Consider the following 17,112-nt stretch of genomic DNA (forward strand, 5'->3'; position numbering starts at 1 on the left):
TACAGAGCAGGTCGTGAACCGCAATTCCAACTTCAGGAGATCGAGGTCCTAGACTCCTTGACCACTGCAAAAACTTAGTACAGACGTCATGCAAACAGAACACCGACATATAAGAATCACTTTTTTTTTTTGTTCTTTTTTTCGGAGCTGGGGACCGAACCCAGGGCCTTGCGCTTCCTAGGCAAGCGCTAAGAATCACTTTTTTAAAGTTCTGACAAGTAACAGCACTTGCTATGCAAGCTTGATGACCTCCATTTAGTCCCGTGGACCCTTACATGTATACATACATTGTGTGTAGGTCTGGGGAGTGCCCCATTGTAAGCATGGGGGGTCTTGGATGGCATCTCTGTCCAGCAAGTGTTTTGCCCTCGCTGAGGTAGAGTATAGGGAGGGGGGCTGCATACCAGTTCCTGCACAAAGTGGGTACAGCACAGCTCCAAGACAACAGCATTTTGCATGGAGACGATGGTGTAGTGTTTCTGGACTGAGGGAGTGGGGATGGCCACCAGTGTTCTGCTTTGTATTTCAAGCTGCAATCAACTTTACAACACATAAAACCACCACAGTTCCATTATTATTTTCACAGTTTATTCAAAAGTTGAATAGTTAAAATGTGAACATTTCCCCCCAAAACGAACCATCCCCCACCACGCGGACTACCACTATTCAACTACTTCTCCCATGCTCACCACACACTCTGCAAACACAGGGATCAGGACCTCAACTGCTCATGAACACAGAGAGCACAGAGCCACGCACAGGCACCTCTATCTCCTTCGCATTAGCAGGTTCTGAATGGAGGATTAAGGAGCGAACATCAATCACCCTTAACCCAGAGTTAAGACTTCCCTAACATTCCTTTTTCTTCATCTAAGACATGAAAACTCAAAGCAGTTTTGCTTACAATTTTAAGTCTTATATTCTGTTCTCTGAATGGCTGAGCTGGGACCAAACTGACCTTCACAATCTCAGGACTAGCAGAGAGCCGATCCCAGTTGTAGCTTGGCCAATGACACTGCAAGTTACCACACAGGTGCAAATAATGCTTTAACAGTTACCGACACTTAAAACCAAACTCTAGTAATGCATTAATATGGAACCTCCACATTTTTCTGACACAGCAAAAGTCTCCTAAAGGTGGCAGCAGCCGTGACAGAGAAGGCACTTTGTGCTAAATTCAGTGTTTCTCAGGAGAGAACACCACAGCAGAGGCCAGTTCGGCCCAAGCTGCAGGCCACCCTTGTGGGTGGAGGGACAAGAATGCCCCGGGAAGGCATCTGCAAAGGAAAATTTTGTAATCATGATTCCAAGGCAAAATGGCTAAAGTTGGGCTAGAGAAATGCTAAGACAAACATGTTTGCACCATGGATTGAGGAATGAGCTCAAGGACTCAGCGGGCTGGACCTGCCTTGACTCCAAGGAGGCTGTGGGATCCCGCACGGCAGCGCCTGAGCTCCAGCGGGTTCTCCCTGCTCCTCAGGTCAGGCTGCTCTGACAGCATCCGCGGGTATTGCTTGCTGGGAGGCCCATGTGCCTCAAGGTCACGTCAGACAGCCGTGGAGACAGAGTGAGGGTTGTCCACAGGGTCCAAACTCCTTGGCAGTGCCCAGTGGTGTTGTGGGCTTTGTAAGATCAAGGATCGCACTGGTACCTCTCCCATCAACAGAAGCGCAGCGTAGTCTTTCGGAGGGAAGACAGGTCAGTGGGTCAGGGTCTCTGCCCTGGTACCATAGGTAAAGTGCACCACGAATGAAGGCTGTGCAAGCCACTTGCACCGGCCGAGGCGGGGGAGATGGAGCTCGCTCCTCTGCCACACTGGGCTGTTCACGAGGACTTTCATTATTGCCTTATTTCTTTAACTACAGAATTTTCAGCTATAAAGAGAAAAATACTTGGTGGGCTTGGCAGGTGGCACACAGCACAGGCATTGGCTGTACTCGGTGTGTGTGAGCTCGGCACGGTGGACGGCTGGTCTTCCCTCCATTCTGATGAACTTGGGAAAATCAAGTTCTCCGTACACCACCTACCAAACTGGCTCGTGGGGCTTCAGAAGAAGCAAGCGGCTGCTATGGCTGACGGAGAAACGCTTATCTGTCCTCTCAGCTGCTTCTCGGTGCATTACGGAGGAATGGCCACTCACAATCACATCTCAGAGACTTGACTAGGACGCAGTAATGGTTCTACCAAATTCTTGGAAGTTCTTTCAAGAGCGCACGAGGAAAACCAACGTTGCTCAGAGAACTCTGCCCTCCAGGGCTCCTGCACAGCTCTACTTGGCCGCCTTCATGTAGGAAGGTATGGCGCCCCTGGCTGTCAGGCCCTCGAAGCGCTTGTATGTGTAATTGATGAAGACCCAGTCTTTACTCTTGTAGTCCGTCTCAGGGTGGTTACTTGTGGTCACTGGCAAAGAAACAGACGTGAGACTGAGTCACTGCCCTACCTCAATGACAGCCAGGCCCTGAAGAACAGCACAGCTCCCGTTTACACAGGATTATTCTTCACTGTGCCAGTTTTCTACTTTGCTCGCTTATGATCTCTACGTTCTATTTTCTTGCTCCTGTCATGTCAGCTCACATAGCCTGTAATCTGAGTAACAGAAGAGCAGTTATGGTTTTCTCAGCGAGCTCAAACAGCTCACCAGACCCACACGGCCATCCGTTCAGCAGTCCCCCCCATGTAGGGACTGATACATACTTACACAGGCCCAGAAGTTCCCCTCCACATTCTGATAGGGAAATATCAGCCTACGATCGCAGGCTGCTGCAACGCTTGAGACGGCAGCGGCAGCCAGGGGGTTACCTGTGGGCTTCAGGATATCAGACTCCGGGAACTCATCGAAGTTTGAGGTATCATCGATGCTCTTGATTTCAATAGATATGGCAGCTGGTCTCTCCCTGTCAAGGACAGACATGCCCAAGTGACCATAGATGGAATGCTCACAGGATACTGACCGAGTCTCTCAGAAGACTCCTCCCTGTCTGACGTGGGAGGACGATTCACTGTTGGCGATATTTTGTTTCTCTAATGCTAAATAAGCCAAACGACTGCATCCAAGCAAAGTCACCACTGGAGCTGGTCACTCCGACGGCCGGCATGAGGGTGGGCCTTTAACCCCGGCACTTGGGAAGAACCAGGGTGCTGCAGCCCTGCATCGAAGCACCCATCCCAGAAGGAAACCGCTTCAAGCAGCCCAGTTTTGTCTCTACCCGGATTCCAGCAGAAAGGTAAAAATTACCAGGATGCTGGCCACAGTAGGGACCACAGAAAGCAGACTGTGAGTCCCAGGGTAGCTTAGACTAGACACTACCTCAGAGAGACAAAGATCTAAGTCAGAACACAATTACAGTAGAAAACGGCAGAACACTTTCTGCCCAGGCCATGCCTCCTCCCTGCCCTCTGAACTCTACCCCTCCCACCTCAGTAACGGGAGCTGACGAAGGCCCTCAGGCACAGAGGTCGGGAAGAGCAAAGGCCTGTTCCCCCTGGACGCCCTTCACCGTGCCAGGCTTTCACTCTGCTGTCATGAACTGCTGGGCCAGCTGCGTCCTGTGGCCTGGCAGGCAGGCAGGTCCGACTCATCTGATCCTCATTTTCACCACAGCGAAAGACTCTAAGAGTCAAAAGGGCTCTCTCCCTTTACTTAGCTTGCTGATGGTCTCTTATGGGAATTGTAACCCACAGATGGTGGTACATTCTTGTATCCAAGCACTTGGGAGGAAGAGGCAGGAGAACCAGGGGTTCAAGATCACCGTCTGCTATGTACCTCACAGGAGGCCAGCCTGGGCTACATGAGACCCAGTCTGCGGCCAGCAAATGGCTCAGTGGGTACAGGTCCTTGCCACAAAGCCTGGCACCTGATTTGATCCCCAGAACCCCGTGACAGTTAGAAGGAAAGGACGACGTGCACCAAGGTGTGCTCCGGCCCTCGCTCGCCCACGGCACGCACACACTCAACACGGGACCGCAGTGTGGGTACCTGATATGCTCCCAGTCAACACCTTCAAAGAAGGGGTTACTTTTTATTTCCTCGACTCCAGGGGCTCCGATTCTATGTTCCCATTCACAGCAGAACCTGGAAAAAACAGGCTTTTCAGCACACTCCAGTTCCTTTAGAAAAAGGAACAGCTAAGCTCCCGCATGCTCTTCCCACGACCCCCAAACCTAGAGAGGGAAGCAAGAGCCCGAGGGTTCACCCCACGCAGGGCCGCGCACGGAGGACTCTGCTACCTCAGAATCAGGCCCTTGGCTTTCTCGGAGACAGGAACTTCCGGGGGAAAGGTCAAAGTTTCCTTCCAGTTCATCACCTTCTTGTACGTCTCTTGAGGGGTCTCGGAGCAGAATGGTGGGTAGCCTGTAAGGGAAGTGTGGGTCTGACGGAGGAGTTCTCGGTATGGTCCATCTCTAACAGCAGCCTGACCTCCAAATGTCCACTCCTTCCCCGTGCAGGGGGAGTTCCACTCAGCCCAGAAAACAGCTAAACCCGTTTTTCACTTTTTTCAAAAGTGGAGAGCTGTACCTCTGATACACTAGAGAGACAACTGGAAAGTCAGCTGACAGCGGAGACTGGGGAGAGCAGGGACGGAAGCGGTGTTGTGGTGTGGGAGTCAACACGACAGAAGAGACAAAGGGACAACATGGTTAAAAGGGTCCCTACTGTAGAGACTTCCTCTTAGGGATAACGTGCCCAGCAAGCTGAGTGAGCTAAAAGCAAGCATCTCAAAGAGACCATTGGGGTTGGGATTTAGCTCAGTGGTAGAGCGCTTGCCTAGCAAGCACAAGGCCCTGGGTTCGGTCCCCAGCTCCGGAAAAAAAAAAAAAAAAAAAGAGACCATCACAGCTCTTCCGGGAAGTCCAGGCAAGAGGATAAACACTTGCTTCACTTGCTTTCCTATGTGTCACCAGCCTGTCCGTCACATGAGAACACCCATGTCCAGTGTCTCCCGGATCATCTGACAAGTGACTCCAAACCCACCATCATCACAGACCCTTTACTAGTGCTCAGTGACACAGAGCTGTGCCGCAGATGTGTCCCTAACAGAGACACCATCCAAATACAAGGGGGATGAAAGTCTCCATGCTCTCAGCGCCTCAAGAGAGGAAGCAAGCCGCAGCTCATAAGCTAAGAGACACACACACTGCAGTGGTTAAGTTCTTTGTACACAAAAGGTGCTTAATAAGTGAGAATGGTTAGGAGCCAGGTGGAGAGAATGAGGGAACAGACGAGTTTAGTCTTAATGAATGACTAGCACAGGCGACACAAGTTGTCAGGGAGCCTGTGAGTGCACTGGGAACCATTTGAGGGAGCTGTCCATGAAGGAACTTCACCCCAATGGAAGTGAGCCAAGCACCCAGCTCGCCTCCATGTACTTTAGTGCAGCAGCAGGGTAACGGGTGCACGGGAAGTGGAGCTTACCGATGAGCATCTCATACATGATCACCCCGAGGGACCACCAATCGCAGAGCTTGTTGTACCCTGTCTGCATGAACACCTCCGGAGCAATGTAGTCAGGGGTGCCCACTGTAGAGAAGGCCTGAAATAGGTGCACACATTAGGGAGGCCGGGCCAGGAGTGAGCGCCTAAATTCAGCTCCATCGGGGCGCCCCAAACTATATAGCAGGACAGCCCAAGCCCAATACAAACTTCTCTGTGACAGCACTTTCCAGAATGAACATTAAAGCCTTGTTAATGAGGCACAAGACCCCTTCTCACACACTGTACATGACTAAGCCCCTACTAGGAACCAGGCTCTCACCTGAATGAGCCTCCCCCATTCTGCTCAGATGTCTGAAGGGACATTGAGCCAATGCTGCAGGTGACAGGTGACGTCCACCCGTCATTCAAGCCCTGGAAACTAAGAAGGGAGCAGCCCAGTCTGGAGACGACAGGCCCTGCTTCAAACTGTCTCCTTACTGCTGAGACAAGTTAATAAACACCCTCAAAGTCTAAGTCAGCACGTTACCAGGCAATGTGCCCACGGCACTCCGATCTGCCATGCTGTTACTGTGTATGCGACGAGCAAAGTGCTGTCCTTTCTACACAATACACCTGTGCCACCCTTACAAGGTACAGCTCATGTTTAGTCTTCATATATGAACAAACCAACACATCATCTACTAAGAATGAATGTTTGGGGGCTGGAGAGATGGCTCAGTGGTTAAGAGCATTGACTGCCCTCCCAGAGGTCCTGAGTTCAATTCCCAGCAACCACATGGTGGCTCACAACTATCTGTAATGGGATCTGATGCCCTCTTCTGGTGTGTCAGAAGACAGCTACAGTGTGCTCATATGCATAAAATATATAAATGAATCTAAGAAAAATAATAAATGTTGCTCTGGCCAGAGAGACAGCTCAGTGGGTAAGAATACTGGCTGCGCTTGCAGAGGACCTGGATTTAATTTCCAGAACCCACACAGAGGCTCACAAACATCTGCAACTCCTTCCTGGAGACCCTATGCTCACACACATGCATAGGAGTTTTGGTCCAGCAAGATGGCTCAACTGGTAAAAGCACTTGCCACCAAGACTGATGACCAGGTTTGAGCTCCTCGAACCCTAAGTTAGAAGGAGTCCTACACGTTGCCTTCTGACAACACACACAGATGCATGCGCACACACAAAAGAAGTAAGACTCAAGTTTTCTTAGACATAACAATTCAGGGCTGACTGTACCCTACTGAATAGCTTCCACATACTGTCACGGTAAAGGGAATGAACTACTTATTTACTTTCAAGCCTATGGGGTATAATTTTGGATGTGTGCAGAGTCAAACATGTACAAAAAATTTTAATTCCCCTCTCCGGTTCTGACTACCAAGTACTTTTCTACCGCACAGTAAGAGAAGGCAAGAAGGCAGATGAACAGGAGTCCTGACTTGCCAGGGAGGATCAGTATTTTAAGGCTGAGAGCCGGAGCCTGAAGGTGAGCATGGCGGCAGATCCACAATCCTAGTTCACCGGTAGACCAGAGCACTGGGGAGGGCGTTTGCAAAGCCAGCCTCAGCTCGATCATGAGTCTCAGGCCAGCCTGTGCTATAGGAGACGTTATATCACGGCATGCCAGGCAAGCAACTATTACTGAGCTACAGCCCTACGCCATTAGCATTCTTTTTAAAACCCCCTCAGACCGGTTTGCAGTATTTCTGAAGCCTCCGTATTACTTACGAGCTGGCGTCTGTTTCTTTTCCAGGTCTCTGCTTTCCTTTTAGAATTCATATTCTGAAAAGCTGAAAGTAGAGATCAAGTCCTAATCACAACGCATAAAGGAATGTTTATTCTGTGGGGCCCTGGTACCAGTCATACCATACACCCATTAAACACTCTGGGTAAGGCGAGGCATGGCAGTGGGAGGCAGGGGAAGGCAGATCTCTGTGAGTTTCAGGCCAGCCTGGGATACACAGAGAGCCTATCTCAATGCAACGACATAAAACACACGCACAGCCAATCAGCTCACTCACATACGCTTTAAGCCCAGCAGCTTAGAGTCACAGTGGACTGTGAACAGCTTATGTGGCTCCTACAGGGAGAGAGGACAGCCAGGCCTTAGCAACACTGCAGGGGAAGAAGCACAAATGTTTGCCAACTGTACGTTTATTTACGGGCTTTGCTGTTTGTTTTGGTTTTGGTAATGGTACTGGTGAAGGTGGGCAGGGCCTTCTGCATGCTAGGCCAGCAGTGTACTACCAAGCTACACCGCGTCCTTTCTGTTCTCCCTCATCCCCCTCCTACGTCTCTAGGTTCACTTTTCACACTTATTTGGACCTGGTTTGTGGCATTCCAGAAATCTAGACCAACCAACCTGAATCTGTGTGGATGGGCTCCATCCAAGCATACAGACCTACAACACACAATTTCTAAAAGTCATCAAAGATCCAAGAGCAGTAAGCAGACTCCCAGGATTGGGGTGCACTGTGGGTTTTCTAGGATGAACTGAGCTTCCTGTGCTCATGTCTGTGCAGGTGGGGCCAGAGCTCCTGCAGCATTTCTTAGACGCCATCCACCTTTCTTTTTCTCTCTTCTTTCACTGGCTTGGGACTTGCCTGTTTAGGCTGGGCTGGCTGGGCACTAACCCCAGGGATCCCCTGTGCTCACCTCCTCAGTGCTGAGATCACAGCCATGCACCTCCCTACATGCCAGGCTTTTATATGCATCCTAGAATCAAACTCCGGTCTTCATGCTTTCCTGTGTTCTGTCACTGCTCAAGCAGAAAGACAACACTGGAGTAAACCTCGTCTGGAGCAGTCCTAAGACCTGTCGTCTTAGCCAGCCCAGCACCTTGCGAGCACAGTTCTGTCCTCTACCTGCGCTGGCAGAAGTAGAAGCACTCATCTCGCCTGGGCAGACAGCACGGGACACAGGGAAGTATGGGTCTCTTCTGTAACTGCTGGGGGCTCTCAGGTTTCCTGTGTGGTTGGTCCCCAGGTTAAGAACAGGGCAGCCAGGGCTGGGGATTTAGCTCAGTGGTAGAGCGCTTGCCTAGGAAGCACAAGGCCCTGGGTTCTGTCCCCAGCTCCGAAAAAAGAACCAAAAAAAAAAAAAAAAAAAAAAAAAAAAAAAAAAAAAAAAAGAGCAGGGCAGGCAGCGTGGCGCACTGTTGGACTTACTGAAATCACTGGGCAGGCTGTGGTTCAGGTTCCTATAAAACTCAGTCCTGTGGGCTTTTTTCAAGCCTGTGCAAAGGCCAAAGTCGGAAAGTTTCACATGGCCCTGTGAGGAAAGGAGAAATGAGGTGATGTGTGGACAGACACTCTTGGACAGGCAGACACTGTATCCTCCAGCTTCTGTGAACCTCCTGCCAACAGACTGCTACCACCTAGGTTACTACCAGGAAGAACACATGGCCACAAACGTAAAACGGGGTTCCAGCTCAGTGTGTGGCCCGTCTCTTTAATCCCAGCACTTAGGAGGCAGAGGCGAGGAGATCTGAATTCGAGGCCATCCTGGTCTACAGAGAGTTTCCATGACAGCCAGGGCTCCACAGAGGAAGCAACACTGAAGCCAGACATGGTAGCCCCTACCTTTAATCCCAGCACTGGAGACAGAGGCAGGTTGATTTAGGCCAGCCAGCCTGGTCTACATAGTGAGACCTGTCTCAAAACAAAACCAAAAACAAACCAACCAACCCCAAAACAAAAACAAAAAAACCCTTCAACCAAAACTCTAATAAACCTTTTTTTTACTAGCATATATTATGCATTAATTATGCAAAAAAAATAAAAATAAAAACAGGCCTCAGACCGACATGTTCATATGTGTACAAGATGGAACCATATGCAGCGTCACGTTCGGCCGTCTCCCCTCTTCCTTCACTGGCTTGGGACTTGCCTGTTTAGGCTGGCTGGCTGGGCACCAGCCCCAGAGACCCCCATGCCCACTCCTCAGTGCTGAGATCACAGGCGTGCACCCGGCACCTTGCACAGCAGAACAGCTGACAGGAGGTACCGTCTGACGAGCTCCTGCCCTCATGACATAGCAGTGAGGTTTCCACGTAAAGACGAGAGCCTTGGGCCTTTCAAAGACGCCCAGAAAGTCACCAAAACCAACAGCGGTGCGCGCCTCTGATCCCAGCATTCAGACGGCAGAGGCTGGCAGATTTTTCTTTTGGAAGGTGGTGTTCAGAGCAAGTTCTAGAATACCCAGGCTACACAGAGAAACCCTGTCTCTAAGAGGGGAGGGAGGGGGGAGGGGAGGGAGGGGCGGGAGGGAAAGGAGGAAGGCAGGCAGGCGGGCAGCACTATGGCACTGGAACAGGACACTTTCATTACAAACAAGAACTTGTGGTTACAAGTGAAACACTTTACAACTGTGGAGCTGAAGGACATGAAGCAACCGCACCCATGCAGCTGCTTGTGATCGGATGCTGATGGATCCCCACAGCAGGCTGCAAGAGGGCTCTGCACGAAGCTTCTGGGAACCTGACTGGTAAATAAAGAAGCCAAAAGCTGGTGTGTGTGTGTGTGTGTGTGTGTATGTGTATGTGTGTGTGTGTGTGTGTGTGTGTGTGTGTGTGTGTGTCAGTCAGGGGGAGGCACGGGGAGGAGGAAAGGGAGCTGTGTGCAGGAGAGAAGCAGAGCCGTCATTAAGTAAGGGGACCAGGAGAGTGAGGCTCAGGGCTGCCCAATGGGTCGAGAGCAGCCCAGCTGGAACTGGAAAGCAGTAACTCGGAGTCATCGGTGGGAGGTAGAGTCTAACAGCATGGAGGGCACAGCTACTGTGCAGCAGAAGGCAAATTAAAATATAAAGGCTGTGGGTATGGCTTTCACTCAGTGAAAACCAGAGGTGGGTAGGGATCCCACAGTGGGAATTATTTACGATATCACTACTACACCCATCCTTTCACTAGCGAACAGTGAACGCACATGCCCAGTTAACACAGTGTGGCCAGCAGCACGGCCTCTTCCCTGGGCTCAGGAACGGCACTGCTTGTATCACTGAGGGGAGGCAATGAAGGCTGCAGAGAGGCTGGGGCTCCTCGAGGAGCAGGGTGCACACGGCACCCTGCCTTGTGGTGGACTTTGCTGCCGCCTTCTCCCGGGTGCTTCGGTAGAGGATGGCCGCTGGCTGCTGCCCCAGCCATGCAGCTTCAGATACACAGGGAAGATGGCCACCCCTGCAGTATTACAGGACTGACCTGGTTGCATTTGTGTTGTGTGCACACAAGTCTCCTGTAACTCAAGTTGGATTTGGAATTCCTAGCCCTCTACCTCTGCCTCCCAAGTGGTAGGAGCACGGGCACCTGTCGCCATACTATGCCTGGCTTAACTTTCTCCAGACAGAGTCTCACTGTGTAACCTTGTCTGCCATAGATCTCCCTGTGTAGATGCCTGACTCTGCCTCCTCAATGCTGAAACTCAAATCGTGCCTGTTCTTTTAAGAGCATTTGATTAAATTACAGAATCACAGTTCGGAGTCAGGGGGAGTCAGAGCAGGCGTTACAGCCAGGGGTTCCCATGATGCGTGCCCACGTACCTTGCTGTCCAAGAGAAGGTTGTCTGGCTTGATATCTCTGTGGATGAACCCCAGCTGGTGAATGGAGTCTATGGCTAACACTGTCTCTGCTATGTAGAACTGAGTCTCCTCTTCTGTCAGAGTATCTTTCTTCATCAATAAAGTCATCATGTCCCCTGGAAGCAGAAAGATACAGAGCCACCACCACACACACAATACACGCCCACACACATGCATGCACACACGCATGCGCACACACACACACACGCGCACACACACACACACGGAATATGATTAAGAACCAGTTATCAGATACATCTTCATTATCTGCAATTTAAGCCCACTATGCCCAGCTGTGCTGTCCCCCAGAGTGATCTACAGCGTTACCATGGGAGGAAACAGCAACAAGTCTCTAACGTGGGAAGGGTAAAAGCGCACACTCTCGCACCTGAGGTAGGTGATGACACCAGGCTTTCATTTTGCTCTTCCTCTTTAGAGAAGTGAGGACTTCTCCACAGTTATAAAGCATATTTGCTTAGGACAGTATTGGGGATCGGGGGAAATCTGCGTGACTTTTACGTTTGCTCAAGTCTCTGTGAAGTTGCCTATGTCTAGAGGCAAATGGCAATTCCACACAGGCTGAACTGCTGTCTTAGAATGAAATGCCGAATAAAATGTAAATATTTAGGGAGATTTAAACAATGCTCCCCACTAACATGAGGAGGTCACAAGTGCTCAGCCCGCTTCTCCACTGGAATTTAGCTGCCTGACAGGTGAGGACCCTGCCAGCTCCCAAGACCTCCAGGGCCTTCTCCTGACACCTTCTTCCCGAAGTTTAAGGGGACACCACTGTCCTCAGAGAACTTTTCATCTACTGACAAACTCCTTGGTTTCCTGCAAGGTGAACATTTAAAGCTCAATACCAGGGTCATAAAGCAAGAGAGGAAGATTTATATTCTAAAATTCAGCAGTCGAACAAAAGCAAAGAAAATATGTAAAGTAGCTAAAAAGCTAAGACAAACAGATGGTTCAGTTTCCACCTCATGTGAAGGAAGCTACTTATTTAGAGCAGAAAGCGAGGAAGAGAGGCCGCTAGCGCCCCCTGCTGCCCTCTGACAGCCGCTCACTCATTTTTTTTTGGGGGGGGGGGGATTCTTGGCAAAAATGTTTCCCTTGGACAAAAGTTAAAAGTATTAACTAAAGAAAAGCATAAGACTTGAAGGCTGCGAGTGCTCAGCACTCCTGGGAGACCTTGAGGCCGGGGGCAGCGGGGAGGCCAACCCTAAGGTCACTGCAGCCTTCCCGGCCAAGGAGGGCAGCCATCAGCCTCCCTTGTGTGTCTGCCCAGGGGATGGGACAGCTCAGGGCCCTTGGTCTTAGGGCTCTGCAGGCCAGCATCGGCAAACACAAAGGGCATGGTCCCAGGGACATGAGGAGCTCAGGAAGAGCTGCAGTAATGGCTGGCGAGACACATGGAAGGAGCTGGTAGCCAAGCTGCTCCCTACTCTCTACCTAAGCGCTAGAGAGAAACCAGCCGACTCCACGCTGCAGTCTTCACGGGTGACCCTGGGTCTAACTTAAGGGGCGTCACAAGACAATATAGTATGCTCTGATTAATTACATTTGCTTTGTTAAAAACCAAGACAGGAGCTACCTCCTGTCTGCTCGGAGTTCAGTGATTCCTCAGGAAAGACACTGTCCCCAAAACTGACGGGAGCCCTGCTCGGGCTCACCTGTCTAGGCTGGACAGCTCCCAGAGGAGAGGTGGACTCTAGATATTAATGTGGGTGAAGAGGGAGTCACTCTGACAACCCACAGAGAAAGAAACCAAAAACGCTGAAGCAAAAATGCTACGGCTTCAGCAGAGAGGCGGGCAGGCAGCACAAGGCTGGCCACTGCCCTCCTTCATGGGCCTAGAACAGACACGGAAAGCGATTCTGGGAGCACAGTTAGAGTAGAAAGGAGGGTTCGTTGTTGATGTGAGAGAGAGACCACAGAACAAAGGGAAATGGACCTTTGGTGTGAAGTAATTACCTCCAGGCAGGAACTCCATGATTAGGTAGAGGTTTAGCTTATCCTGAAAACTATAGAACATTCTCACAACCCACAAACTGTCTGCCTCCACTAGAATGTCACGCTCCGCACGGATGTGGCCAACCTGGAGGTACATGCATTCGATTAATGACAAGACTTGCTCTGCGGTAAGCCGCACATCTACACATTTAAACACTGTTCCGAGGGTTTACTTGATAAGCAAAGGTTCTGCTAGCACACACTGACCAGCCTGACAGACATTCAACCTGAAGGATTCAGTGACAGAAACCTGGTAACAAAGGCTTTTAAAGCTGCTGAAACGAATGGTTTCAACCCAACACAACTGTGGCAGCACTACGAAGTTAACCTCTGATTAGTTAAAATTACCATCTTTTTATATAAACATATTATTATTTTTAAGTTTCCTCATTTTCAAGGCAGAGACCCGTGTACTCCACGCTGGCTTTGAACTCTTCCTTCAGACCCTCTGCTTCCACCTCCAGATGAGAGACTGCAGGCACGGACCACCCAGGCTAATGCGGTGGAGCACTGCCCCGCAGTTAGGCAGGCACTCCAGCAGTGTCCCCAGCCCTCTCTCTGTCCAGTCATCAGGTGGGTAAGCAGGCCCCAAGTGAGACCCTAGCAATCCCACCGCAGGCAGCGCTAGTTAGTGAACTGGTCTCTGTCTGAGGTTTCTGTTTTGCTGGTTTCATTTTGCAATGTCTGAGGTGGAACCCAGGACCTTGTTCCCTACGTTAGGAGTCTGCACAAGTGCTCATGTTATGTAACTCAATCAAAATAGAGCCCTGAACAACACGTCTAGGCCACCACACTGCCACAGCACTCTAGCTGCAGCTCACTGCTGTGCACTACACTACAGTATGAAAACAAAAGGTTTTACTCGGTTAAAGATTCAAAATCATGGGACTGGGGATTTAGCTCAGTGGTAGAGCGCTTACCTAGGAAGCGCAAGGCCCTGGGTTCGGTCCCCAGCTCCGAAAAAAAGAACCAAAAAAAAAAAAAAAAGATTCAAAATCATGGCGTTTCTCCCTTTCTGCATTTGCTGCAACACCTAGAGGGCTGCTATAGGCAGCCTGAGAGAACTGGTGGAGTCGCTTTGTTAAAACAGACCGCTTTATGGGAGGGTGCGGCTCAGCTGGAAAAGAGCTTACATGGCACGCATGAAGCCCTGGGTTGGATCACCAGCACCGTGTAAACTGGGAGGGCGAGGGGGCAGTGCGTGCCTGCAGGTCTAGCACTGGAGAGGTGCAGGTAGGAGGATCAGGAGAGCAGGGTTATCCTCCTCTGCAGAGCACGTCTGCAGCCTGCCATAGCTCTATGACACCGTCTCAAAAATGGTGACCATTTCATCAAACCAACATTATTTAAAATATGGAATAGTAACTAAAACATCATTGCAGATGTACAAATTACACTCTTGTTCCTTTCAAGTGTCACAAGATCCAAAGATGGAGTGAATCAAATCTAAGCTCATTAAGACTCAGTCCTGGGGCTGGAGAGGTGGCTCAGCGGCTAAGAACACCGACTGCTCTTCCAGAGGTCCTGAGTTCAAATCCCAGCACCCACATGGTGGCTCACAACCATCTGTAATGGGATTGGATGCTCTCTTCTGGTGTGTTGAAGACAACTACAGTGTACTCATGCATAAAATAAATGAATAAATCTTAAAAAAAAAAAAAAAAAAAAAAAAAACCTCAGTCCTGGAGAGATGGCTCAGAGGTTAAGAGCAGTAGTTATTCTTCCAGGGAACCTGAGTTCAATTCCCAGCAACCACATGGTGGCTCACAACCATCTGTGAATGTGATTTGATGCCCTCTTCTGGCCTGCAGGTGTACATGAAAATAGAGCATTCATGTATATTAAATACACTTTAAATAAAAAAGAGAGACCCCAGTCCAGGCCTGTAGCAAGCTCCAAAGTCAAAGACCTCTGAGGACATGAGCTGGCCGTCTGGTTCTCCTACACTGCCTGCTCTATTGGGACGTCTTCAGCAGGGCCACAGACGCTGCCATTCTTCCCCTGGGGACACAAACTACTGTCTCCTGACCTATGTCTAACCTGCCTATTCTCCCAAGCTCTGTGGGGCTTGAAGGTATGATCCGCTTATACATCTGAGTTGGTCTCCATTCACAGGGAACTCTGATGGTGTCAGGGTTGGCTGATACTTGTGACGGCCCAGGAGGGACCAGTGCTGTGAAACCACAGGGCCGGTCAAATGCCTGCCTCCACCTGCTCCACAGAAGAGAAGCCTGTGGGACTGACTGCCTCCTCCTGCTCGTCTGCGGCTGCGTCCACGAGTGTGTCACTGAGGCCAGAGGACTGTGGCCTCTGCTCTCCTGGGGCCCTACCGACTACAGGGATCCAAGGAGAAGAGAAGACACTAGTGTGACCACTTGTCACTCAACTTGGAGGGCAGAATGGAGACTATACATTTCCTGTTTATCAAGAGGAAAGCTAACCACTGTGAGTCTCTACCTCTCCTTCGATCCTGAGGCCGACATGGCAGCCCGAAGCCTTAAGGTATAGAAGCAGAATCAGCCAAATACAGAGCCAGAGGTGCGGCTCACAGCAGAGGGTCTCTTCCCTGTTGGTAACATCTATGGCACCGAGAAAGCTGCCACAGTCAGTCCTGTCGCTCTGCAGTGGTGCGTCATCGCCCTCACCAGAGAATGTCCGGCACTAGCTCATGCTCACGCCTTATCTTTTCCTTCTCTTTAAAATTTTTTATTAATTACTTTATTTCTTTACATCCTAAATGTGACCCCCTCCCAGTCCTCCTATTCCCCTTCCCGTCCTCCTCACCAGTGCTGGAACTAAAGGGTGTGCTGGGGGCTGGAGAGATGGCTCAGAGGTTAAGAGCACCGACTGTTCTTCCAGAGGTCATGAGTTCAATTCCCAGCAACCACATGATGGCTCACAGCCAACTATAAGGGGATCTGATGCCCTCTTCTGGTGTGTCTGAAGACAGCAATGGTGTACTCACATACATAAAATAAATAAATAAATAAATCTTTGAAGAAAAAAAAAAGGTGTGCCACCACACTCTTTTCTAACTATTTTGTTTTGTATACATGTGTGTACATGTATGTACATGCGTGTACATGTAAGTGGAGGTCAGAAGACAGCTCCCAGGACTAAGTCATTCTTTCCTTCCACTCTGCATGAGAAAACCTCATGTCAAGCACCTTCACAGTCTGAGCCCTCAGCAGCCCCACTTCCTAACTCTCGTGACAGATAACGAATTTACAGGAGTTGTACGTGTTGTCTAAAATTATAGAAAGTACATATAGTAAACTCACTCATAACCCGCGAATACCCTACTAACAACACGGACATTATCTTCCTCCATGAGGTAACTGCTCTCCATCAGTGCCTGAGCATCTACCCACACCATACCCTGCCCTCTAGGCAGCACACAGGCCGTAGTGCACTCTGAGTCAGTTGGTGTTTGCATAAGCTACAACAGCTGTGGACTTGCTAAAACCTGCTTTCAACTGCAATTAAGAATCAAAGGCTTGGGCTGGAGACAGCTCAGCCGTTAAAGGGCACTGGCTGCTCTTCCAGAGGCCCTGAGTTCAATTCCCAGCAACCATGTGGCTGGCTTACAACCATCTGTAATGAGATGTGGTGCCCACTTCTGGAGTGCAGGCATACATGCAGACAGAACATTGTATACATAATAAATAAACAAATCTTTAAAAAAAATAATAGTCCAAGGCTTAGCTGGGCATGGTGGTACATGCCTTTAATCCCAAGACTCGGGAGACAGAGGCAGATAGATCTAAGTTCGAGGCCAGCCTAGTCTACAAAGCAAGTCCAAGACAGTCAGGGTTGGTTACACTAAGAAACCATCTCAAAAAAACAAAAGAAGAAAAGAAAAAAAGAATTCAAGGCGTCCCATTAAAATAGAAGAAAAAAAGACTTAATACTTGTCATGTTGGTTTGCGTCCATGCATAGTCTGGGTACCATGTGCACGCACTGCCCACAGAGGCCAGCAGAGGGTGCCCCATTCCCTGAACTGGAGTCCTAGACCATTCTGAGCTACCCTACCATAGGGTGCTAGCTACCCTACCATACGGTGCTAGGGATTCCATCCAGGTCCTATGGGAC

The 17,112-nt window shown here is 50.0% G+C and overlaps 1 protein-coding gene across 17 annotated transcripts in view; it reads right to left on the reverse strand.

Moving 5' to 3' along the window:
• Positions 1-571: 571 nt before the first annotated feature.
• The window catches only part of Stk38 (serine/threonine kinase 38), a 56,891-nt gene continuing 40,350 nt past the window's right edge, over positions 572-17,112 (reverse strand). For 14 of the 17 annotated variants that reach the window (XM_087597660.1, NM_001398991.1, XM_087597664.1 and 11 more), the window contains 9 exon segments: positions 12,981-13,104; positions 10,968-11,122; positions 8,603-8,705; positions 7,164-7,225; positions 5,414-5,531; positions 4,228-4,351; positions 3,977-4,072; positions 2,800-2,894; positions 572-2,400 (listed from right to left, as the gene is read on the reverse strand). In XM_087597660.1, the coding sequence (XP_087453786.1) occupies positions 2,270-2,400; positions 2,800-2,894; positions 3,977-4,072; positions 4,228-4,351; positions 5,414-5,531; positions 7,164-7,225; positions 8,603-8,705; positions 10,968-11,122; positions 12,981-13,104 (1,008 nt within the window). In that variant the 3' untranslated portion in view covers positions 572-2,269. 17 annotated transcript variants of the gene reach the window in all.

Source organism: Rattus norvegicus, chromosome 20 (assembly GCF_021556685.1).
Source record: "Rattus norvegicus strain SHRSP/BbbUtx chromosome 20, alternate assembly SHRSP_T2T, whole genome shotgun sequence".
Lineage (NCBI taxonomy): Eukaryota > Metazoa > Chordata > Mammalia > Rodentia > Muridae > Rattus > Rattus norvegicus.